At 41.2% G+C, this 26,667-nt stretch overlaps 1 protein-coding gene across 1 annotated transcript; it reads right to left on the bottom strand.

Annotated features, from left to right (window-relative positions):
- Positions 1 to 6,007: 6,007 nt before the first annotated feature.
- LOC139461008 (cytochrome P450 3A9-like) lies at positions 6,008 to 23,708 on the bottom strand. Its single transcript, XM_071242477.1, has 12 exons — positions 23,566 to 23,708; positions 18,891 to 18,987; positions 16,689 to 16,741; positions 16,269 to 16,365; positions 15,610 to 15,729; positions 14,588 to 14,679; positions 13,781 to 13,932; positions 12,546 to 12,658; positions 11,678 to 11,941; positions 11,392 to 11,477; positions 9,876 to 10,176; positions 6,008 to 7,072 (listed from the first exon to the last, which is right to left on the bottom strand). Exons 1-12 carry the CDS (start codon positions 23,610 to 23,612, stop codon positions 6,992 to 6,994), a joined length of 1,503 nt encoding a protein of 500 aa, XP_071098578.1. The 5' UTR covers positions 23,613 to 23,708; the 3' UTR covers positions 6,008 to 6,991.
- Between the last annotated feature and the right edge of the window lie 2,959 nt (positions 23,709 to 26,667).

The raw sequence follows: 26,667 nt of genomic DNA, 5'->3' as shown, positions 1-26,667 counted from the left end.
ACAAACAAACAAACTTCGAACATGAAATATCCCATTGTAGGGGTGACAGGTTTGTAGAAATCGTGTGAAAAATGCTGAACGAATGTTATAACTATTAGAACGATACTATAACTTTTATGTGTTTTTACATGTTCATTATTTATTTTCTCATATTTAACGCGAGCGGATTATCATTTTATTGAGTGAGTTTGGTTTTACGCCGCTTTTAGCAATATTCCAGCCGTATTCCACGGCGGGGGACACCAGAAATGGGCTTCAAACAGTGTGCCCATGTCGGGAATCGAGCCCGAGTCTTCAGCGTGACGAGCGAACAATTTAACCACAAGGCTATCCGACCGCCCCCTATTATAATGTGTGAGCGCGGTTAGCTTTTCTCACAAAACCATATACCATTAAAATCCTAAAATGCGTAAAGATTCCCATTTTCAGGTTAGAAAATAAATATATTACATTCGTCCGTGTAGAGTTGGAATTAATCATTTTTAATAATTTACTGCATAGATGGTAAATTGAGGTTTAAGGGTTTTTAAAATGTGCTGTTTTTATGTGTAAACAAAAAATGATTTTTTTTAGGTGAAAGCAATAAAAAATGATTGCTTTTCTGCTACAATGGTAGTTTCGCCCTGACAGTTGGCGCCTGACACAGTGATTCGTGTGTGTTTTGTTTAAATGGATTTCTTCATGCTTGATGAGCTGTTTTGTGCAAGTGCCGTGCTGTGATATCGGGACATTTGTTTGTGAGATTTTGTGGCTTTTGGAAGCGAGCAGTGTTTTCCAATCCCCTCCAGCCAATTCCTTACGTTGATGGTTGATAGAAATGTCGATGCATAGCGATCACAACAAGCTTTGTAAACAAAACGTTTTCGTGAATTAGGTGTATTAGCCATTTCTCATAATAATATATTTTACTGATATTATCTTTGTTATTAAGGAATGAAGTTTTTCGTTAAGTTTTGTATTGAGGTTTGTTTGTTTGTTGTTCTACGCCGCACGCAGCAATATTCGAGCTATATGACGGCGGTCTGTAAATAATTGAGTCTGGACCAGACAATCCAGTGATTGACCCCATGAGCATCGATCCACGCAATTGGGATCGATGACATTCTTCAACCAAGTCAGCGATCCTGACAGAAATAAATCAAATGGTTTGAGAGTTAGAGGTGATTGTTTAATGTTATGGAAAGACTTTGTGGTCTTTACTTATATTAACATAACTGAACTCTTTTCTGAGATTGCAAGCATTCCATCAAATCCCTTGAGTTTTTTTAGGTACTAATTCCCCTTGTCTTAGAACCGACCCCTGCTTGGATACTGGCGTGAAGGTAAAGCCTAATTCAGGACGGATCCTAAGTCCATATTCAAATGATGCCACGTGTATGGATGTTTCTGCTGCTAGCAAACGTAATGAAACATGGAAGACGGTCGTCTAACTGCGAAAACAAAAGATGGCCACCCCTTCCTAAGCTCCTGCTAGTTAAGCTTACGAGTCCTGGCTGGTAACCCCTTACAGTCTTATCTGTCCGTGGTGTGGACAACTTGTCTCGGTGACAACGTTTGCGCAACAGCTGAACTAGTGAGTGAGTAAATGAGTTTAACGCCGCTTTTAACAGTATTCCAGTCATATCGCGGCGTGTCAGCTTAATGTGGGAGGAAAGCTCGAAGTGATGCAGATCTCAGACGTTTACCACTTCAGTGAAACCCACGAGCACGGGTATGGTGCTGACAAACCTAGAAACATAATCGGGGCGAACCGGGATTCGAACCCACAATCATAGGTTTCTGGCCTGCCCAAGGGATGCAACTCTGCACAGCGAATCGCGGCGCCATAGGCCACCCGTGCCCCCACACCGGAACCAACACCTGGTGGGACGTCAGAGGCTGTATAACATGTCGTAAATAGTTGAATCCAAGAAAATTACTGTTTTCGTCTGACGTTCATGAGTGTATTCAGGACCCTCAAAGCGAAAAAGAAAATTTAAAAAACGCCAAGGTCGCATTCTTAAGTATGACGTCGTATGGATCTCTTGTTTTCAAGCCTTGAGCCACCAATGCTTTGTATATATTTTCCTTTTTATCCCAGATACAGTGTAGATAAAAGACTTGACCTACATTTATGTCACACTGACATGCAACACACATCATGAAGTCGGCCATGTGTGATGCATATTATGTTTAAGGATGTAAAGACAAGATCCTTTTTATGTGTTGACGCTTCAAGGTCAGGATGTATCTGGTCGTTTGTTGTCTGGTGTGTCGGTTTATTATAGCAGTGTGTGTTCGGAAAAGTTCATCTAAACAGACAGAAATCTGAATGGACTGTGTGCATGTTGTTTACGTCGCAGTCCGCAATAGTCCAGCTATGTTACAATGGCCAGTTACCCGTTACCCGTGAAGATACGATCTTCAGCAACCCATGATTGCCGTACAAGACAACTATGCTTGTCGTAAAAGGCGAGTAACGGGATCGGGTGGTCAGGCTCGCTGACTTGGTTGATGCTCGTCATCGTATTCCAGCTGCGATGCTCATGATATCGATCACTGGATTGTCTGGTCCAGACTCGATTATTCACAGATCGGCGTCATATAGGTGACATATTGTTGAGTGCGGCGTCAAACATCAAAACAAACACACTCACTCACCTGGATTCAAATGCATATTACGAATGACATGATACTCTAATAATCGTTTCGAGTCAGTCAGTCAGCCAGCCAGCCAGTCAGTCCAGCACTTTTAGCAATATTCCAGGTCAGGACGAGCCCCAGAAATCAGTTTCACATACTGCGCGAAGAGCCACCCAATTAATACTAGGGATGAAACGGGTAGGTCAAAATTCTCGAGTACTGGGGGGTAATTACTGACGAGAACCCGTGTTGGAGGCCCCGAGGGGGCGGATCTCGAGGACAAGGAGCGATGGAGATATGTAGGCGACATTGGACACCGACAAATTTGAAATGTGAACTTCGAAAAACCAAACCTGAGACTAAATCAGGACCAATAATTCAGCTCAAGATCCGTCAAATATTTATGCTGAAAAATCTGCTTCCTGAATGTTGAAATATTGAAAAGTGATCATGACTGGGACGACGTTACAAAGTCTCCAGGTGTTGTTCACAAAGTGGTATGTTAGTGGTAAGTCCTTGTGATGGGCAACTGCGGTGGGTGGTAGGAGTTTCTTAACTTTTCTCTACTGGTTGGGGACAGTGCACTGCGTATCACAGAACTCTTTCAAGCTTTCTTCAACAATCCGAACTGGTCGACGGTCTTCACTGCCACCAATACAGCTTCCTTAGTTACGTCTTGATAAGGGGCGGTCGGGTAGCCTAGTGGTTAAAGCGTTCGCTTGTCACGCCGAAGTCCCGGGTTCGATTCCCGACATGGGTACAATGTGTGATGCCCTTTTCTGGTGTCCCCCGCCGTGATATTGCTGGAATATTGCTAAAAGCGGCCTGAAACCATACTCATTCACTCACGCACTTACCCAGAGTGTGTGTGTTTGTTTTATTTTGATAGTAAAATTAGCCACCATAGGGGAATTTACATTGAAATAGACACTAATTTGCGAACAAAATTAGCATATAAAACAATGACTATGATAAACTAAATTCGATAATTGAAAACACTTGGAATGAGTTATTTTGTCAAAATTCAAATGTTGATGACGCATGTAGTCTGTTCTATAAATACTTGAATAATTATGTTAAAATATGCATTCCAACCAAAATAGTAACCATTCGTCCAAAGGAAAAAACCTTGGTATGGTTTCAGTTTAAGACGAGAATCCAGGAAAAGAGATAGATTAAAAAAGAAGGCTAGAAAAATTAATAAGGAAAACGACATTCGGGCCTATAAAAATCAGAGGAACAAAGTAAATAACATGAAATGTCACGTTAAAGAACATATTTATTCAAACCTCGATGAATTGCTGTCCGAATTACATGCAGAATACACACCCTCTTACTGGAAAGTTTTACTCTGGCTCAGCTAACAGCATAGCCGCTCTTAAACGGTATGATACGGACGAACACCCGACAATTTCTACAGATATTGAAACTGAATAAATATTTTCAATCTGTATCTACTGTCTAATTTCGTACAGAGACAGAGATAAACAACATAATCATATCTAAAAAAGAGATTGAAGACATAATACAATGTTTGCCTCTGAACAAAGCCTCCGGACCGTACAAAATTTGTCATAAATTATTAAATAAAACTGTATATTCTATAAGCAAAGGACTGTGTTTACTGTTCAATATGTCACTACAATCAAGCATATTTCCATCAGTGTGGAAAAAGGCAAACGTTATGCCATTATTTAAGAAAGGTGATCACACTATCGTTTCTAATTATAGACCGATATCACTCATTAGCTGATTAGGAAATTGTTTGAGAGAGTTGTGTTCAAATATTTATATAATTACCGTCATGAGAACAAGTTTCAGGCTGGTCACTCAACTGTCCAACGCGTGGTGATCCGGGGTAGAATTGGTCTTCAGCAACTCATGCTTGCCGTAAAAAGGCGACTATGCTTGTCGTAAGAGGCGACTAACAGGATCGGGTGGTCAGGCTCGCTGACTTGGTTGATGCATGTCATCGATTCAAATTGCGTGGATCGATGCTCATGAGGTCAATCACTGGATTGTCTGGTACAGACTCGATTATTTACAGACAACCGTCATATAGCTGGAATATTACTGAGTGCGGCGTTAAACAAACAAACAAAACTCGACTGTCCATCAACTACTAGAACTTTCTCATCAAATGTGTACAGCGTGAGACAACAAAAAACTATTGTATTGTGTTCTGTGATGTATCAAAAGCCTTTGATCGTGTATGGCACAGTGGGGATGTGTATAAATCAGAGAGGTATGGTATAAAAGGCCAATTGTTCAAATGACTTACGAGTTACATAAGTAATCGTAGCCAAAGCGTATTTGTGACTGGGGAAATATCCAAACCAAGATACATGAAGGCTGGCGTGCCACAGGGGTCCGTGCTTGGTCCTTTACTCTTTATTGTTTATGTAAATGACATTGCTGATAAATTAGACTGTATGACAAGACTGTTTGCCGTCGATACATCGATTTGCATGTCATCCAATGATAACAGTGTACTGGAACGTTCCTTAAGCACAAATTTAGCAATCTTAAGTGAATGGGCGAAACTTTGGCTGATAACTTCCCGAAAAGACTGAATATGTTCTATTCTCTCTCAAAGACAACATTGGAGGTCTATAACTATATTTCAACGGAAAAGACATCAGCTCTGTAAACTGTCATAAGCACTTGGGTGATATACTTGAAGCCAGTTGCAAATGGTCTTACATAGATACCATAATAAAAACAACTTTTAAAAGGATTTACTCAATGAGAAAACTCAAACATCTACCTCACAGAAGGACTATTAGCAATATATATAAAATGTTCATAAGACCACACTATGTGAGGTTTGGGATGGTCTACTTAAATATGCCCCCCAGCATTCATTATATTACGAAACCGGTTGGGAACCCTTAGTTGAGCGTAGAAAGAAACGTAAACTTTGTCTTTTCTTCAAAATTAACCATAATATGGCCAATTCCGTTGCTACAAAAAAACTCATACAGTCTCAGAAACTCTGAAAACATCAGTGTTCCTCTCACAAGACATTCGTGTGAATCCTTTCACCCATTGACTATCCTTTTGTGGAACTCTATCCCGATATCAGATCGAACTTCTACGATTTCTTGTTTTAAAGATTCTTTACAAAAGCACCACCCCACGTCACCTTCGCATATGGAAAAAGAAAATGTAATATCTTATACACAAAACTGAGATACACGTCAATTGAATTATGATTTATATAGAATTGGTATAAAACATCACCCGAACTGTACATGTTCAAATACAGGTGAAAATGCATATCATTAACTCATGGAATGTCCATTGTTTAGTCATCAGCGTGAAATAATGTTTAACAGCCTTCAAAATATTGTTCATAACATACCTGTTGATGTACGCCTACTGACATGCAGATCACGTTGTTACAGAAAATGAAGCTATATTTAAGGCAGTACAACATTATATATGTACAACTAAAAGATTTGTGTAAAGAACTGTTCATTCAACAATCTCTCTCTCTCTCTCTCTCTCTCTCTCTCTCTCTCTCTCTCTCTCTCTCTCTCATATTATGTCTCCTCTATAGTGCTGTATGGATATATATTGAATTTTAAAATGTAAAATTTTGTAAATACCAGGGAGAGGGCAATCTAAGTATGAAAAAGGTGTCCTCCAATCCCGTTCACTCCTTGTGAATAAATATGTTTAAACCAAATCACATAAACATAAATATTTTTTTTATAAATGATAAATGGATCTATCAACGGTGACGAATGGATTTCATTAATCATACAACAAAAGAATACTGTTAAACTGGAACCCGATTTGAATTTTGCTTTTCATTATGTAAAATGAACACACGTGGAAATGGCTGAAAATGTCTTTGTGATGATCAAGTGGTATCTGTGTCGATCACATGCCACAGCTGATATTACATAAATTCCTGTTGAGTTTGCCATGGATAGAGTCTTTACTATCGCTCTGATCACGGCAACACGACGTCGAACTGGTCACGCCACCACGTCACGATGTTCGTCACGTCATCACGTCACGGTGTTCGTCACGCCACAACGTCATGGTGTTCGTCACGTCATCACGTCACGGTGTACGTCACGCCACAACGTCATGGTGTTCGTCACGTCATCACGTCACGGTGTACGTCACGCCACTACGTCATGGTGACGTCACATGCATCCCACCCGACTGTTCAGATCATTTTTCCAAGCGCAACAGCTGCAGCGCTAAACGTCGACATCTCGCCCAGACAATGACGACGTCTCTTCTCGGTTATGACGTCAGAGGTGAAAGTCCAACATCACATATCACAGATTTGGGCGACCTGGCGTAAGATTTGCAATAAAACTAAGGCCCCGATGGACATCGAATAGTTCATTCACGTGTTCCGCCTCACTAGACCAATGTGGACAGGTCCGCGAGGGGTTAAGAATGGCCTCAGGGCTGTTTGCAATGGAACCTGAAACATATTTTTTGCGCAAAATGTTTAACAAATAATACACACTTAAGGTCAACCGTAATCTTAATGTTGTTCTCATTCCAACTTCAACCTGCAAGAGAGCGGATGCGCGAAAATTATCAATACAAAAAGAAAAGAAAACAGTGTTTTTCACTAATTGTGTAACTTTTACGAAATTGTAAAATTTAGAACACTTGGTCTGTAAATAGATTTAAGACGTAGATCGAGTTGGGAAACACAGAAACCCATATAGATAGATACAGCCTATTCTATCGCATATAGAGTGAGTGAGTGAGTTGGGTTTTGACGCCGCTTTTAACAGTATTCCAGTTATATCACGGTGTGTCAGCTTAATGTAGGAGGAAAGCCCAAAGTGATGCAGGTCTCAGACGTTTTCCACGTCGGTGAAACCCATGAGCACGGGTATGGTGCTGACAAACCTAGAAACATAATCGGAGCGAACCGGGATTCGAACCCACAATCATGGGCTTATACCAAAGAATCCGGTGATGTATAAAGAATACATCTAATAGCAAATACATTTCCGGTTTGTCATTCGTATTTCAAAAAGCACACCATATACTGATGGAAATAAATAAAGCAACAACTATGGAAGGAGTGAGTGAGTGAGTCGAGTTTTAAGGCCGCTTGAACTGTCAGTATTCTAGTTATATCGCGACTTGTCTGCTTAATATAAGAGGAAAACCGGAAGCGATGCAAGTCAAAGACGATTAACACATTGGTGAAACCCACGAACAGGGGTATGGAGCTGACAAACCAAGGAACATAATCTGGGTGAGCCGGGATTCGAACCCACGACCACAGGTTTCTGTAGGGACGCAACTCTATGAAAGGAAACACAATAAATATGAAATAGAACGACACCACCGCATGATAACAACTTGTTCATGTGAAAACATGTTTGATAATGCAAACACTTTTCAAAGCCATTTTAACTTGGTTCTGTCTGTAGCTGACTGAATAGTAAAACGTCATGAAATACATTTAAGGATTGCGCTTCGAAGCAAAGATAATGTCCAACGTTTTATTTTGCAAATTGTTTGATCTTATATAAAAAATAAAAATCAGAAAATGTCAGTATCGCGTTAATGGCCCAAGACTAATATATCCAGCAGACAAAATGAACTACGCACACTACAACAAAGGAATCTTTAGACGCGTCATTTCACGTCAAGCCCTGTGCGCTCTTGACGTGAAGGCAGTGATATGTGAAGGTGAAGGACGCGATGTAGAACAATGCACGAGCGCAATAACCCTGTGACGCATCTAGAAAAGCTGAGGATAATTGTCCTGTTAATACCGTCTGACTCGCATAATCAACGAAGCTTGGGCTATTAGAGTTTTTGTGGGACCTACTTTAATGCCGTGTTCTAGAGGTATGTCTTTTTATGTTCCCAGCGTGCAAGCCTAGCGAAGATGTACTTTAGCAACGTGAATGTTCATGTTATGGTTTGAAAATGATGGTATGTTCATAAAGTGTGGCACAGTGGCATCAAGTGTGTCCGTGACGTCATATAGCCCGAATTAGGGAATGAGTTGGGTTGTTCGCTGTCGTTACCATTATTCTGGTAACAGTGAACCGATGAGTATAGTTTTACGCCCCTTTAGCAATATTCCAGCAACATCCAGGCGGAGGACACCAGATATGGGTTTCAAACATCGTATCCACGTTGGGAATCGAACTGGTCCTTCGCGTGACGAGCGAACGCTTTCACCACTAGGCTACCCCACCGCACCGTTAACTGAACAGCAATGCTAAAGTCCTTCACGTTGTCAAAGAGGGAATACAGTCATTATTGACTCGCATCTGGACCTCTTTTGTCAACATATTCGTGTGGTGTCAATCAACCATTGAGCTTTTGTTTATCTGCATGTAAAACATTATCGAAGGGAGAGTGAATATGGTTTTACGCCGCCTTATCAATATTCAAGCACGATCAAGGTGTTGGGAACCAGAAATTTGGCTTCACACATTGTCCACAGTGGAAAATCGAACCAGGTCCTTCGGGTGACCAGCTTACACCACAAGCTATACACACCCAATAATACAAGAACTAATAACGACTAACGAGGAGCAACAGATTATGAAACCGATTGTTATGGTTATTATTTTCACAAGTAATATTTTCTTAACCAATACGTTGTGAAAGCCTGTTAATCCTACGAAGTTCACATGAACGAATAATTGTAACGCAAAGTCCGTTTGGTGATATTGAGAGGATGGGGAACGTCTCAAGGATTAATGAGTTCTGGATTGACGAGGTCTCACTCTATACAGGTGTCCCGCTTCGCCACATCTCAGTAATACCAACGTCAGTTAACGTCCTCGTTACGTTGACAAACTCCTGGATAGGATCAACATAGGATGCATTATCTATGACAAATCTCCTCGTGTACTTCTTTATAGTTTGAAACTTGGTTGTCCCACTGAACGCGACCACGTAACAGATGGTATGTGTTTTTGTCGTAATGTCATGCGTAACTAGGTTCATGTTTTTGTGGGACACAGTTGAACCAGCTGTCTGAAACGCCGCAATTCGCTGTGCAGAGGTGCATCCAACTGACACGCCAGAAACCTGATTGTGGGTTCAAATCCCGGCTCCTAACGATTATGTTTCTATGTTTGTCAGCACCAAACCCGTGCTTGTGGGTTTCGCTAAAGTGATAAACGTCTGAGGCCTACATTACTTCAGGATTTCCACCCATATTAAGCCTATGGAATTTAAATACTCTGGGCTGATTCAGAGCGTGGACGGGTGGTGTACAGAGGGCGATAACTCACCTGTGTTTTGGATGATGATGTGAGAATATAATGACGTAGTATCTGGACAAGCGCAACTTTTATCAGAAGGAGGCCGAACTTGAAGCCTACGCACATGCGCGGTCCGTGACCGAAGGGGAGATAACTGTAGTAAGGTCTCTTCTCCTTGTTCTCCTTGCTGAATCTTTCTGGGATAAATCTGTCAGGTTCGGGGAATAGCGTCTCATCTGTGTACATGCTCACCGCCATCACTCTAACTTTCATCCCTTTCCGGAAAGGAATCCCGTCGATTTCACAGTCTTCATTGCATGTCCGTGCAACGCTGAAGGGAGAAAAACAATATATTGTACGCACTTAAACGAGGTGAGATGAAATGGGGTTTCAGTGAGTGAGTATGTTTTTACACCGCTTCTAGCAATATTCTTGCAATATCACGGCGGGGGACACCAGAAATTGGCTTCATGCATTGTACCTATGTGGGAATCGAACGCTTTAACCACTAGGCTACCCCACAGCCCCAAATGGGGTTTAAAGTCGCGTTCAAGAGGTGAAGTGAGGTGAAATGGGGTTTAACGTCGCGTCCAAGATTATACACTTGTATAGCGACGAGTGGCTGCTTGTACTAGTCCGGACTGATGCCGATTTATAGTGCTAGCTCACTGAGATACCATGCCGCAGTTTAACATGAATACCCCACTCAGACACAGTATACTGACTCCGAGCCGACCAGTCCTTGTTAAAGCCCCTTAATGCCGAGCGCCAGACAGAGTAACAACAAGTACCATCTTTTAACGTCTTTTTGGTATGACGCGGCTGGGGATCGAACCCCGGACCTTTCGCTCTCCGGGCGGACGCTCTACCATTAGACCACGGAGGCGGTCCGCGTTCAAGAGTTCAGCTAAGTGCATACAAGTGCATGTGACTGCTGGTACTAGTCCGGACTCGTGGTGGTTTCATAATGCTAGCCCATTGAAATACATACGGCAGTTTAACATGGATACCAAATTCAGACACAGTGCTGGGATTCCGAGCCCTCCAGTCCTGGTTTTATCGCCTTAATTCCAGGCAGGGTAACAACAAGTACCATCTTTTAAAGTCTTTTGGCATGAAGCGACAGACGCCCTATCACATTAACAAGGTGGGGATTCGAACCTAGGACTTCGGCGTGATTAGCAAATACATCGGGTATATAGAACTGGCTTTCAGCAAGCCATGCTTGTCTTAAGGGGCGACTAACGGGATCGGGTGGTCAGGCTCGCTGACTTGGTTGGTGCATGTCATCGTACCCCAATTGCGTTGATCGATGTTCATGATCTCAATCACTGGAATGTCTGGTCCAGATTCGATTTTTTACAGGCTGCCATCATGTAGCTTTAATATTACTGAGTGCAGCGTTAAACAACAAACAAACAAATAAAATACCACAAGAAGTATGAACTGTACATCTCGCGTAAACATACATCTATATATAAAAAATCTTGCATTCATGTGTGCGTGTGCGTGTGCGTGTGCGTGTGCGTGTGCGTGTGGTACCTACCCAGGAATCACGGGGAACACTCGACTGGTTTCCTCTATAACCATATCAAGATATTCCATCTTCGAAAGCGTCTCGTAGTCGATTGACTGAAATCAACAATGAGTAAAGGTACCATCCTCGCAAGCCAGGGGTAGTATTGCTGCAGGGCTCTTAATTGTATACAAGTCAATTATGTTCATTTGACCTCATTGAAAATCAATTACCGCATCACTGCCACAATAAAGATTTTGGTCGCTGAAGTTGAAGCAGTTATAAACGTATTCTGCCAGCTGTGATGTTACCTTACCTCATTTTGTGAAAGTCTTTCATCTATTTCCTCGACCAACTTGCTCTGAGCGTCTGGGTTGGTAGCCAGGAGGTAGAGGGCAAACGACAGAATGGAATTTGTAGGCCCAAGGCCGCCTCCAACTAGGCTGGTAGACTGACTAAGGACTTCTTCGTCCGATAGGTGGCGCTTTACCTCGTTGTTATCTTCGTCAATAGAAATTGAGTACCCTTCTATGAGACGACGTAGGAGATTGGTTGATTTGTCTTCCGGGCAGTCCTCCATCTGTCAACATGACGCTGATTGGTCAAATGACCCGAGCCTAGATCCGTTTGATTATATTACGTCATAACCTACTCCAGGAGCTTCGACTTGCTTAAACATTATTTTAACACCCATTGTCCCATTACAACAACAGCATCGGATTTTGAATTAATCTTGCGTGTGTTTTTCTTGGTTCGCCGATCCCCAAACCTTTAAAATCCAACATTAAAAAAAATTGAATGACAAGGTTTTTTTATACCGCCGACGGTAAAGATCGTTTTGACAATATAAATAATCCACGGGTGCGGATTTTCATATTACTGAAACAATTTGTTCCAGATAATTTGACAAATAATCATTTCGAGTCAACTGCGCTGTCAGATTTTATATACAAAATATATCTAAAGACACAAACCAATTGTTATTACTTTTGTAACCTACCAATCAAAATCAAACTTAAAGATAACTAAAAAACACACATCACACTGCATTTTTTTATTTTTAAAAATTCCTGCTTACTCAACACATTTTTCATTATCAAAATCCATAAACTAAATTAAAAGGCCGCCATTACTTATTTGAAAGCTTCTTTCCAAATAGATAGAGAATCGAATGAAATAAGTACCTTTTGTTTTTCTTTCTCAATGAGTTTTTCCATATTCTTCAAGTGCAGTGCGTGGAGCTGACGATGTTCCGTGTCAAACAACTGCAGAAACGACGTGAGTGACGGGAACAACCCTGTAAGGAGAAGGGCCCAGTTAACATAATGTTCAAGTAAATGGCTCCAACATAAGCATAATTTCTTCAAACATAATACACATGAATGTTGTGTCACGCCGCAGTCAGTGATCGTCCAGCTGTTTGTCGGACTGTTAATACGATAGAGTCGGGGCCAGGTAGGCGGGTGCCATCAAGGTACACAATCAGCCAAAACGTCACGTTTCATCACCCGATCTAGAGGATCCGAGGGACACGGGTGGCCCAGTCGTCCGCGACGCCGAAATACGCTGTGCAGAGTTGCGTCTCTTGGACACGCCACAAACCTATGGCCGATGTTTTTTTGGCAGAGATTTCTTATAAATATGGAAAAGAGTTTGTCTACATTTATTCAAATCCCGGTTCTCCCCGATTATATTTCTAGGTCTGTCCGCATCATACCCTTGCTCGGTGGTTTTACCAAAGTGGTAAACGTCTGAGAACTGCGGACTTTCTTTCAACATTAAGCAAAAATATAATATAAAAATATAATATAAAATATGACTCAATTCACTCACTCACTTCAAGTATGAGAGAGTAAGAATGGTTTTACGCCGCTGTTAGCAGGTATTCCAGCAATATCGCGACCAGGGACGCCAGAAATGGGCTTCAAATTGTACCTTCGAGGGGAATCGAACCCGGACCTTTTGCGTGACGAGCGAACGCTCTAACCACTAGGCTACCCAACCGCTGCCTTAGGCATGGGATACAAGGGATCTATTGTCCCCTGGCATGCCAACGGGGTCAAGGCCCCGTTCCGCGAAGCGATCTTAGCGCTACGATTGTTGTATGACAATGTAACGTATGGGAGTTTGATCGTTTTAGTGCTGAGGTCGCTTTCTGAACATTTAATTGATTGGGTGAAGAGAAGTGTTCTTTGAAGTACAGTTGACTGCGGTTATAACGAAATCAAAGGGACCACTAATTTTAGTTCGTAATAACCGTAGTTCGTTATAAGCATACATGCAGCATATATACAACAAATGGCCTGGACTAAAGAATAAGTTCGTTATATCGGTCAGTTTGTTATAAGCGTGTTCGTTATAAACGTAGTTTACTGTACATGTAGTTTGACGCAATGGTTATGATTTCTCCAAAACGTACGTGCAAAGCCCGCGAGTGGGTTCTCAGCGGCTCCTGATTTGTTGAATGCCAACATGAATCTGTAGAGAAGCTCCTGGTCGTTATTGAGGCTGTCACAGTTGTAGTCAAACGCTGCGTTGGCGAAAGCGTCGAGGGTGTATCGCTCCGTTAGACTGAAACAGAACGCATAGTCTCGGTAACGACATCGAGTGATGTACCCATGTGGAAATCGAACCTGGGCCTTCGGCGTGACGAGCGACCGTTCTAACCACTCGCCCATTTCCGTAACCTGCAAGAAGACTCGTCCCCCTATCGATGAATGTTATGTGCTTAAATACGACAAACCAATCAGAATGCGCGTATGATTTCAAGTTCTTCGTCATAAAATTCCTCAGAAATAATTTTTGATTTTACACGTCTTGCATCTAAAAATATACCCAAGACACAGTTAAATGTGTTCAATCATACTGTATTATTCCGCATGCCCAGATGTGCTTTAAATTGCATCTGAAATATATATGATATATTGGGAAATATATGTGAACCATTAGCAACGAGTTTACTATAATTATTGTTTTAGGTATGCCCGTTTGCGCAAAGACGGAACCCGGTCGCAATTCGGCTTGTCCCGGAATAACACGAGTTGGTCACGAATGCCCACCGCCCAGCACGGTAATGGTGGTGAGGGACCACGAGAATATAATCACGACGAAAATGGGATTCGAACCACTATTTCTAGCACACTGAAGGGACGTGACTCTACACATGGGTCTATCAGAGAGTGATGGGAGGCGGTCGATGTCAGGGTGACTATATTCATTTACTCACTCGGCGATGTCTAAACTTTCCACGCCATCTTGAACTCCAGCTTCAAGTCGTTGTAGTAGTTTCCTTGATGTCCGGGTTACGCCAGGGACTATCTGAAAACAATCACCAGCATTATACACCAAGTATTACGTGACGTCCCGCCCGATATACTGACTGAACGGTGGGTGTTTTTTGTTTTTGCTATCACAGTTGACGTTCCTCTTTGCTTGAGTGAGTGAGTATGTTTTTACGCCGTTTTTTATATATTCCATCAATATCACGGCGGGGGACACCAGAAATGGGCCATTCGGGGAATAGAACCCGGGTCTTTGGCGTGACGAGCGAACTCTTTAACCACTAGGCTACCCCCCGCCCTTCTTTGCTTGAAGCCCGTCTCTTGACGTAACACAGGTGGCCTAGTCATCTCAAGCGACGCAATTCGCGGGGTGCAGTTGCGTCCCTTCGGCGTGCCAGAGTTGCATCCCTTCGGCGTGCCAGAGTTGCGTCCCTTCGGCGTGCTAGGGTTGCGTCCCTTGGAGTGCCAGATCCTGCTGACCTGGCTTTTTTTATAAGTGTGCAATGGTGACAGTGTAACCATTTTTGTAACATCGGCGCATAAATTTTCACAGCGGCCGGGAAAATTGGGATAAGAATATTTTCGATTATTGGAATGGGGCGCACGGGTGGAACAGTCGTCTAGGGCGACGCGATTCGCTGTGCAGAGTTGCGTCCCTTGGCACGCCAGAAACCTATGATTGTGGGTTCGAATCCCGGTTCACCCCGATTATGTTTCTAGGTTTGTCAGCACCATACCCGTGCTCGTGGGTTTCACCGAAGTGGTAAACGTCTGAGACTGTATCACTTCGGGCTTTCTTCCCACATTAAGCTGACACGCCGTGATATAACTGGAATACTGTTAAAAGCGGCGTTAAAACCAACGCACTCACTCACTCACTATCATTGGAATGAATGTTGGCAGAAGTTTGAGGGCGGGAGGGAGATGGGAAACACAGAAACAAACACGGACAAGCTATTCTACTTACCTCCTTCACAGATTTGGCAGTGAACGCCTTGGCAACCACCATTCTCTGTCGTTTCCACAGTTGGCCATTAGCGTTCAGAATACTCATCTCATCCAGGGTGTTGAGGAAAGGGGTGCACGGCTGTGACGAGAATACAACACGTGGTCACACATGAAGCAAAATATCCTTTAGAAATGACTTAGTTGTATTTGGACGCTTATATTTCATTTGTGTTTTTCTGTTGGTTTCAGCTTATATGTTTCAGCGCAAATCGGCTTGATTTTAGAAACCGACCCGTTTACTATTTTGGGATTGGGTTTGGTACGGGGTGGTTTGGGGTGGATTTCTGTCACTGCCACAAGGCAGCATGTTTACTTTGGAAGGAGGCGATTTTAAATTTTATTGAACACCCACATGTTTCATGACATCCAAATTTCAAATATCAAATGGTCGGTATAGTTATATAGTTATATATATATATATATATATATATATATATATATATATATATATATATATATATATATATATATATTTATATAGTTATATATAGTTATATATGTAGTTATATATATATATATATAGTTATATATAGTTATATATATAGTTATATATGATAATTTAGAGGGAAGACTTAAGTCGGTCATGTTTTATTCAAATAGAAATTTTCAGGTACGTACCGGCCTTTCGCTGAAGCAGGCGAACCTCCTGACCAGAATCTGCTGGGTCAGCCATGGATCAGAGATGACAATACTTGGGTGTAGGCCTTCGTAGAAACTGTCAGAGATAAATATACATCAAAACACTCGCGGTTACAACAGTCGCGTCAATACATAACGAGTGAGTGATTACATAGTCCCTTTGACCACAGAGCAAATGTTTTATGTTCAGATATATTCCATACGTCTTTCATCGGCCAGTAAGAAGTCGAATCTGGGCTACTGAAACCAGTGATTGATAGAATGAGCACCGACCAAAGCCACCGGGATCCGATGACGATCAGTAAAGTTATTTAGTTGTTTAGTTGTAAGTCAAAATTAAATGTGTCATTAATAACCGAATGGATTAAGCCGTATTTGTTGTTAGCTAATAAAACTCACCCAAAGACTTTTCCATACTGTCTGCTCCAGTCTTTAAACACGTCAAGTGGAAACTGAAATAGAAAGATTGACGCTGTACTGACGGGCGCGGTGGGGTAGCCTTGTGGTTAAAGCTTTCGCACGTCACGCCGAAGACCCGGGCTCGATTCCTAATATGGGTACAATTTGTCGAAGCTCATTTCTGGTGTTCCCCGCCGTGATATTGTTTGAACAGTGCTAAAAGCGGTGTAAAACCATACTCATTCATTCACTTACTCTTAAAACTAATGCAATTAATTTAATAAATACAGCATAAATGATAATTTGTGTCTCACAAGACTCTTAATGACTGCTGTTATCTATCTATCAGTATCATTTCGTTTTCCACGGGGAACATGTGCAAATCGTGCATGTCATACCGTCTCTAACGTGCCTGTCATGTCAATTTCTAAACGTTGTAAAATGACATTGGTGATGCTTACGTGCTCTCGAAATACTTTATTATTTTGTTTCAAAGTAAATGTCACGTGCAGAAATATTGACCAAATGTTACATTACTCTTCTATCAACAAAAGCAGTACCGAGTTCGAGTTATTAGATTTTCATGTATATGTTTCCTTGAAACATATTTGAAACAAAGTTTATAGTCTAAAAAATATTATGAGATCTGTCAACGAAAGTTTTGCCGAATTTCGCTGTATGTTGCAATTTAAAAAGTTGAAACATTCACAAATATATGACGACAGCCGTTTTCAACGACGTTCACGACAAACTGGCGAGTCGGCCTATGTATTGACACCGGCGCTCAGTGTTACGTGGTCTCCGAAACTCGGTGACACAGAAACTAGGCTTTGCTCTATATTTGCATATAACTTAACATGACAAGCGTTGGCTTCTAAGTTAAACACAATAGCCTGCAGTGCCATCTACAACCAACACAACGTGGTCCCTGCACAGGCATGCGTGTAATACTAGATCACTCGCGGCTGTACAGTTAATAGGCACGGGGGGGGGGGGGGGGGGGGGGGGGGGGCATAGGTGTCTTGTCTTGAACACATGCCGCATCCCGCCACTCCACACCTGATCCACCAACATAACGTTTTTACAATTTTACAATTTACTCTCTCTCTCTCTTAAAATTCATTGTATAAACCTTTGAGTATGAAAAGCAAACAGTTGAGGTGAGGTGAAATTGGCGTTTAAGTCCAAGATTATTGCACGTATATAGCGACGTGCATGTACGTGTATGTGTTTGTGTGGCTGCTTGTACTAGTACTAGTACTAATGCCGATTTATAGTGCTAGCTCACTGAGATACCATGCCGCAGTTTAACATGAATACCCCACTGAGACACAGTATACTGACTTCGAGCCGACCAGTCCTTGTTTAAGCCCCTTAAAGCCGAGCGCCAGACAGGGTAACAACAAGTACCATCTTTTAACGTCTTTTGGTATGACGCGGCTGGGGATCGAACGCCGGACCTTCCGCTCTCCGGGCGGACGCTCTACCATTAGACCACGGAGGCGATCATATCAAACCGAATTAAAACAACACTTAATACACTCTTGTACACGAAAACCAAACTGGCTTTATCCCTGGAAGATGTATGAGCGAAAACATACGACTACTAAATGATATTTTGTTTGAGACAAAATTACAAAATAAACCTGGTTTACTATTACTTATAGACTTTGAAAAAAGCTTTCGATACCGTTTCAAAACAATGTACCATGTTGACACTGGAAACGTTTGGCTTTGGACGTAATATAAGAAAATGGATATACATATTGTATACTGAATTGAATAAAAAATATTTTAAAAAAAAGATCAGTTGAGAAAGTTTAGATATAGAACTTAAATATAATTTACTCCCTTGGTAATTATTTTCAACAAAATTACACAATTACAATAGGAAAATAGACAAATCGTTCAACCCCTTCTCATAAAAAAACAACTATCCCCAATCGAACACATTGGTAGTTGGATGGCTTTTCGCATTATTCGGTCAAAAATATGAAATGTTTTTTCCATAAAAGCGAAACAAAGTCTCCACGTGTACACTAACATTGTGTTACAACATCGTCATTTCCCCAGAAATCTGTCAAGTTTATTTTGTTTCAAAATGAAGCGAAATTATTTCCTTGTTTGAGCTACCTCCTTGTTTGGCCCCGTTAAATGTGCTGACGCGGCAACATTTAACACCAAAGCTTTTGACATGTTTACCTTGGATTTAAACTCGGCCACGTTACCAAAAAGAAGAGACGGTCTGGGTCCTGGGATGCCAAGTTTTTCAAAGACAGAATGGCACTGCTTCAGATACCTGAAATATAACACACAACAGTTACCATAGTTACGCAATTTCTTTTTCGATAACATCCCATGCATACCTCTAACCCCTTGACAATTGCAAATTGAAAACTGCCCCAATCATAGATCAAAGGTCATTAACTGAGGAAACATTCTTTCAAAATTACAAGTATGAGTTAATTATTTCAAACGAGGCCCAATTTTGTTTATGAAGGGGTGGGATGGAGGGGACGGATTTCCCGGATAGGGGTGGTTTCGGGGGGTAGGGGTGGGGTGAGAGGGGACAGTCCCGTTACCATGTGAATATTTAAGATGGAGGGATTTGGGGTTGAAGGGTATTTTTCCGTTTAACCATCGCTGTCAGACAGGACACGAAACGCTAAATTCACCTTTCAGCACCGAGAACAATCTAGTTGAAGATGTCGGAGTCAAATCGATTTTCGTAGCTATTTGCATTTTACTCCGAAATTCCCGTGGGCTCACAGATACGAGGCACGATGTGGTTACAGCAAGCTTGTTAAGTGTGTGGCCCATACCGTACGATAATACTTCAAAACAATACGTGTCTATCATACCTTATGATTCTTCGTCTTAATAATACAAGTGTAATATACACAATGGTTATGGGTCTATCATACGCGTCTATTATACATTTTGATTATACGTGTCTTCATACATTATTATCATACCTCAAAATAATACGTGTCTTCATTATTATTATACGTCAAAATAATACGTGTCCTCATACATTATTATTATACCTCAAAATAATACGTGTCTTCATTATTATTATACGTCAAAATAATACATGTCTATCATACATTATTATTATACGTCAAATAATACGTGTCTTCATACATAATTATTAGACGTCAAATAATACGTGTCTTCATACATAATTTTTAGACGTCAAATAGTACGTGTCTTCATACATTGCTATTAGACGTTTTACACTGCTTTTAGCAATATTCCAGCAATATCGCGGCGTGGGACACCAGAAATGGGCTTCACACAATGTACCCATGTCGGGAATCCACACACACACACACACACACACACACACACACACACACACACACACACGGGGTATTCCGTGCAATCCCATAGAAACTTATTACGCGTTACTGCAGTGTGTCTTGCTTGAGAAAGATGGCATGTAATGTAAGACTGGTGAATCATTGGCTTTTGAAGTTACACATTATCACTTTGAAATTCTCGTCATAAGAACTCGCATGCAGGACACAGAACACCGTGTCTCGTAAAAGAGCAATGAATATTCCCATTTTGTATCTAAGAAGGGGGTTTCATTACGATATCATCTGACTTGTTTTTCTGACATTATAAACTGGCAACAACGGTAATGTGTAATATTATACCTGAGCACTCCATGAACACTCTTAAAGGAAAAATAATTTGATCTAGTACACAAATAACCTCTGTATGCGTCCAAAAAAACGACTTTTAAAGTTGACAAGTTTTTTACAAGTGTTTTATAACGGTAATACAAGTCTACGGTAATTATATAAGCATTATGACATAACATCTTCGAAACGTACTCTCAGTACAAGACAAAATATGTTTAATAACCTTTGTTAGAACGGCAGCGTTAAGTGAGAGAGTGAGTATGGTTTAAAGCCGCTTTTAGCTATATATTAGTAATATCACGTTAAAGATGAGGTGAAATATCACCTTAATTTATTTGTTTGTTTGTTTGTTTGTTTGTTGTTTAACCTCGAGCTCAAACGCCACTTAGCAACATTCCAGCTATATGACGACAGTGAGTATCGATCCACGCAATTGGGATACGATGGCATGCATCAACCAAGTCAGCGAGCCTGGCCATCCGATCCCGTTAGTAGCCTCTTACGACAAGCATAGCCGCCTCTTACGACAAGCATGGGTTGCTGAAGACCTATTCTACCCCGGATCTCCACGGGACATAACCCTACGATGGGTACTGGAAATCTGTTTAGTTTTTGACCTATGTAAAACATTCTACCACGAAAGCTGCAAAATGCGGCGTAAACAATATTCACTCACACACTAACTACGATATTCAAGCAAAAATGATTAATATTTGATATTCGAACTGATATAGCGAAAGTTTCACCAATAAGGCGACCAGTCTGTTGGTTAGTGTTCGCTTTCGCCGCCGAAGACCCGGGTTCGACTCCCCATTTGTTATGGTTAAACAAAATGACTAGTCAATACCCGGAAGTAAGTGACGAACTGTTTTCCGTACAGTTATTTTGAGTTCCTGGTAACCGAATTATGCTCCAGTTCGACGCCCCTGTCTTAAAACATCTACATGTAAATTGACTGATATGGTGGTCCAGGATCCGCTATTTCTCTGGGTCACTCGGTACACAAGCGAGGGCAGTGACCTACCCGGTCTATGCATGTACCCTACACAGAGCATTATCATGGCGCGACCCGTCACTCGGACACACAGTCTAGTCTAGTGGCTATTGATCCCGGGGGTTTGAACTGATCAATTTGGATGCGTTGAAATCCTTAATTCAACTCCCGTCCAGAACCTACACCAAAACGTCACACCTAATTGTAATAAAGAAGTTGTTCATCCATTTATCTTATCCTTACTTAGTATTCCAACTTCTAAATGCCTCTCAAAGAAACTAGCGGTATACCCGACGAGTGAAACAGTGGACTAGTGTTCGAGAGATATAATATATTGATCTAGTGATTTAATGGTCAAGCGTTATAGTTGTCTAGTGATATAAAGATCTAATGGTCTATTGATCGAGCGGCCTAGAGATCTAGTGACATAGTGGTCGATTGACCTAGAGGTCTAGTGATCGTACAATCACCGTCAAAACACACTTATGGCTGCAGAATATTGACCTTAAACTGTGAGTACCGCGGGCGGCCGACATGGACCGAGACCAGGTTAAACAGGGAGCGAGACGGCCGTAAGCCCCTGAGAGTTGACATAGCCCGGCAACTCAAACATCGCCCTCTTCCTCACGAATATCGGTCACTAGAACGAGACACAAAAGTAGGCCTGTTCTGTCGTACTCGGCGACCGACCTTGGGTGTGGCAGTCGGATCAATAGTAGTAGTAGTAGTAGTAGTAGTAGTAGTAGTAGTAGCATGATATTATTATTATTATTATTATTATTATTATTATTATTATTATTATTATTGTCATTATTATATACAGATATTAAAATACATAAATGCAACAAAGAGGGTTTGGGTGATCCTGGCACAGTCATCAGCTCAGGGCCTTAATTATTAATATTAGGGGATGATTTGTACGCGTCGCACTGCAAAACGACCAGTTTGATAAACTACACCACATTTAGTGTAAAAAAATGAAACTATTTTGTAAAAATAACAATATCTGCAATTTGTGGTAGTCCTTATAGTTACAGTTGAAGTTAAAGTTAAGGTGTTTTAACTAAACTAGCTAACTCCTAGAATGTTTAAACTGTTTGGCAATTAAGGATGCGGGACGGAACACAAGGCAGCGGGCATAGCATCTCTTTATAGCATGTTTGAGAAGCAGTTATACCACTGGATTGAATTGTCGTGAAGGTAGATGACACAAGACAGCATACACTACGGGCAAAAGACAGCATACACCATGTTTGATGGTGGCTATACAATTAAAAAACCAGAAATGGTTACTCGATGGTGATGTATTTTATACGGGGATCATAGATGAGGTTTAAGGACGAAGTTTGTAGTGTTTCGGCGTCTGTTTTCAGCCTAGTAATTTAATGTTTTTGTCAAATCCAATTTTTAAGTGTGTACTTTCTTTTGCCCGGCAATGTATAGAGTATAGTTTAAACCATCTTTTAAGTTCTATTCAGTAAGCCTGGTTACGTAGCCGTCAGCTGATTAAATTATTTTTCAAATAATAAATTAATTTAATGAAAAATATTTAAAGTTCTTTAACCCATGTTTACAGGTTGTATTGGTTAATAAATGCAAATTTCTATAATACAAAAAATACATATTGTATATTATATACATGTAGGTTACTTCTAGAGTGCATGACGCTGCAAATACAATGTCACGATATTTATGAGATCCATAGAGTATATTTCTATATGCCACTGCGTTAATTAAAGGACGGGAATTGCATGTCGTTGTTAGATGTTAGTTTCAGAACAACACGTGACAAGAAATACGCAAGCCTTTGGGTATTAGATGAAATAATGAACTGGAATGTTAATCGTCCACAAATGTGTCCACTCATGTCAATGTTTATGACTTGCGATATTAATTCCTGATAAAATACACAACTTTCATCTTGATATACGTAAATATGAAACAAATTCACCTGAATATCACTATTTTGATAATTTAATAAAATTATTTGCAGGCCCATCACGGGATATAAAACTTATAAATATAATCGACACAATCAAACAACATTTTTCCAATATATATGCATATTTCTTTGATCAGTACCAACCAATTTTCACTGACCAAATGATTTTTAACGACGTCGTGGCCAATAGCACATGTACATTCCTAAAAATACGCTATACATAGCAAATGCGGAAAGAACATTTTGAAAAGGCAATAAATAAATGAAAATGAAAAAAAATCTTTAACTCACCGGTATAGCATAAACAGAGCGCAGACGAGTAGAACGAAGGTTACCATAGCGTGTTGTAAGTTGTATATTGCTCGGCAAGGTGATATCGTGTCGATTGCACTGTCAGTCAGAAGGCTGTCATTCGATGTGCCGCATGTGTCACTTCCTACAAGATTTATACACCAGCTCTGCTGGGGGTCCTCGCCGTGGACTGGCTATAGTCAGTTTCAGCAAAGTCCCGTGACCTCCGCTGTTCGACAATCACTAATTGCTCCGAGCTTAGAGCGGGGTGTATGTGTTGTCGTGCTAGTTAAAAGTACATTTGCGGGCGGGAATTGACCCTTGACTGACGTGGTGTCAGTTGGAACCTGATAACATTCCCAAAGTACATGTCCTTTACATGGAGCTGATGTGTGAATATTTGAAATGATGAAATAGCCTATTGGGATTAAAAGTACATTGCTTCTCAAAGAACATAAATGGATGTCAGCTTCTTAATTATAAGCAGCAAACCGTTTCGGAGTATATACTTACTCCTTCATCGGGTGAATAAATGCTATGAAGCAGAGAACATGTATATACCTGTAAGAACAACATAAGTAATAAGATGACAAAGGTGACTATGCTTGTCGTAAAAGGCGACCATACTTGTCGTAAGAGGCGACTAACGAACCGGGTGGTCAGGCTGGCTGACTTGGTTGATGCATGTCATTGATCCCAATTGCGTGGATCGATGCTCATTATGTCAATCACTGGATTGTCTGGTCCAGACTCGATTATTTACAGACCGCCGTCATAAAGCTGGAATATTGCTGAGTGCGGCGTTAAACAAAAAACAAAAACATAGGAGGGGACAATACAAGGGAAGCCAACAGTTAATTGGGGCTGAAAGGCATTTCATTGTTTCAGTATAGAATCACTTATCAATTTAATATTTTCTGTTTCAATTAATGAAAACATGAAACAAATAGTTCAAGATCGGTGTGATATAGATTTATGTTATTAAATATTTTTGACGATTCAATCAAAAATTTGATTTTTATCATTCCGCATATTTCCTTGATTAAATAATACAGGAAACAAAATTTGAGTAGAAAATGAATTAGTCATAATCAACGAATAGTAATAAGTTAAGAATAAAATAAATATGTGAATCATATATACGTATTATTTCCGACTACTGACCAACCGGAAAATACTTCCTCTCGGTACACTGAACATATCCGTCACCATATGCATGTGATTCTAAGTACACGAGGTTGTGATTATGATTGACTGTAAATAGGCATTGCTTTCATTTAAGTTCCCATTGACATACTTAAAGTGAAATGGATTTATATGTGGGAGAAAGTGATGGGGTATGGGATATCATTACTAGTACTACAACAATAGAGAGAGTGTGTGTGGGGGGGGGGGGGGGGGGGGGTATTGGGGGGAATAGAAACAGACAGCGAGAAACACACACAGAGGGGGAGTCAGAAATATACAGGGGGATGAAGAGAGAGGTTGAACGAAAGACGGTGAGTGAGTATGGTTTTACGCCGCTTTTAGCAATATTCCAGCAATATCACGACGGGGGACACCAGAAATGGGTTTCACACATTGTACCCATGTCGGGAATCGAACCCGGGTCTTCGGCGTGACGAGCGAACGCTTTAATCACTAGGCTACCCGGCCGCCCCGAACGATAGACAGAGAAATAGAAGGAGAGATAGAGAAAAAGACAAGGAGAGACAGATGGCGAGACAGTAACGCGAAACAGATATGGAGAGATGGGGAGACAGAGAGTGCGAGAGACAGATAGACGAAGAGAAAGAGAAAGAGAGTGTCAGAGGGATGAGAGAGAGAGAGAGTGTGTGAGATGGAACGATGAAGAGAGAAATAGTGAGTGAGTGAGATGGGTTTAACTCCGCTTTTAACAGTATTCCAGTTATATCACGGTGTGTCAGCTTAATGTGGGAGGAAAGCACCAAGTGATGCAGGTCTCAGACGTTTACCACTTCGGTGAAACTCGAGAGCACGGGTATGGTGCCAACAAACCTAGAAACATAATCGGGGCGAACCGGGATTCGAACCCACAATCATATGTTTCTGGCGTGCCCAAGGGACACAACTCTGCATAGCGAATCGCGGCGGCTTAGACAGTCGGCAATGCGGAATAGACTCGTCCAAGGGTACCGTTCTTAATCTGGTTTTGGCTAGAGTACATACACAAACGTACCTGGGGTACACATATCTACCATCCGTACTGACAACAACCCCTTCAGCGGGAGTAGAGTGAAAGTATGTAATTTATTATGTACCTAAGTATTTCATAATATTCATGCTCAACGGAAACCTTTATTTATTTTTTATAGTATCTCCCAAAATATGTAAAATTAAACTAAACATTAAGATGCCATAAAACTGTATTATATTTGCTGTTTACAAATCAAAGGTTGTTAAATTGTTTTAAAATGTTTAAAGCCAGCAATATTCATTCTCAACATGCAAGGCACCATAGAGCTAGACAGAGGGACCTTTCCTTCCCTCCTCAGTTAACAGTACCATAGAGCTTATCGTGGGGACAGGCTTCGCACGGATGGTTGGAGACTAGCAGGGGGCTGATGGCTTTGAGTTGATGGCACAGACGGAATGGTATTACAACTGGACACACTTGCTCCCCAAAGTAGAAAATACACTGGGTCGCCTACACCTATCTGTATCTGATTGATTGGTTTGTTGTTTTTCGCCGCACTCAGCAATATTCCAGCTATATGACGGCGGTCTTTAAATAATCGAATCTGGACCAGACAATCCAATGATTGACATCATGAGCATCGATCCACGCAATTGGGATCGATGACATGCATCAGTCAAGTCAGCGAGCCTGACCACCCGATCCCGTTAGTCGCCTTTTACGACAAGCATAGTCGCCTTTTTACGGCAAGCATGTGTTGCTGAAGACCTATTCTACCCCGGGTCTTCACGGCAAGCATGGGTTGCTGAAGACCTATTCTACCCCGGGTCTTCACGGCAAGCATGGGTTGCTGAAGACCTATTCTATCCCGGACCTTCGCGGAACCCGTACATGTTGGATACGCGTCCGCACCCGGGGTTTTTTTTTTCCAAGATTATTTTGGT

The sequence above is a fragment of the Haliotis cracherodii genome, unplaced genomic scaffold (assembly GCF_022045235.1).
Source record: "Haliotis cracherodii isolate W230 unplaced genomic scaffold, xgHalCrac1.p SCAF_14, whole genome shotgun sequence".
NCBI lineage: Eukaryota > Metazoa > Mollusca > Gastropoda > Lepetellida > Haliotidae > Haliotis > Haliotis cracherodii.
This window is presented reverse-complemented; position numbering and strand designations above follow the sequence as displayed.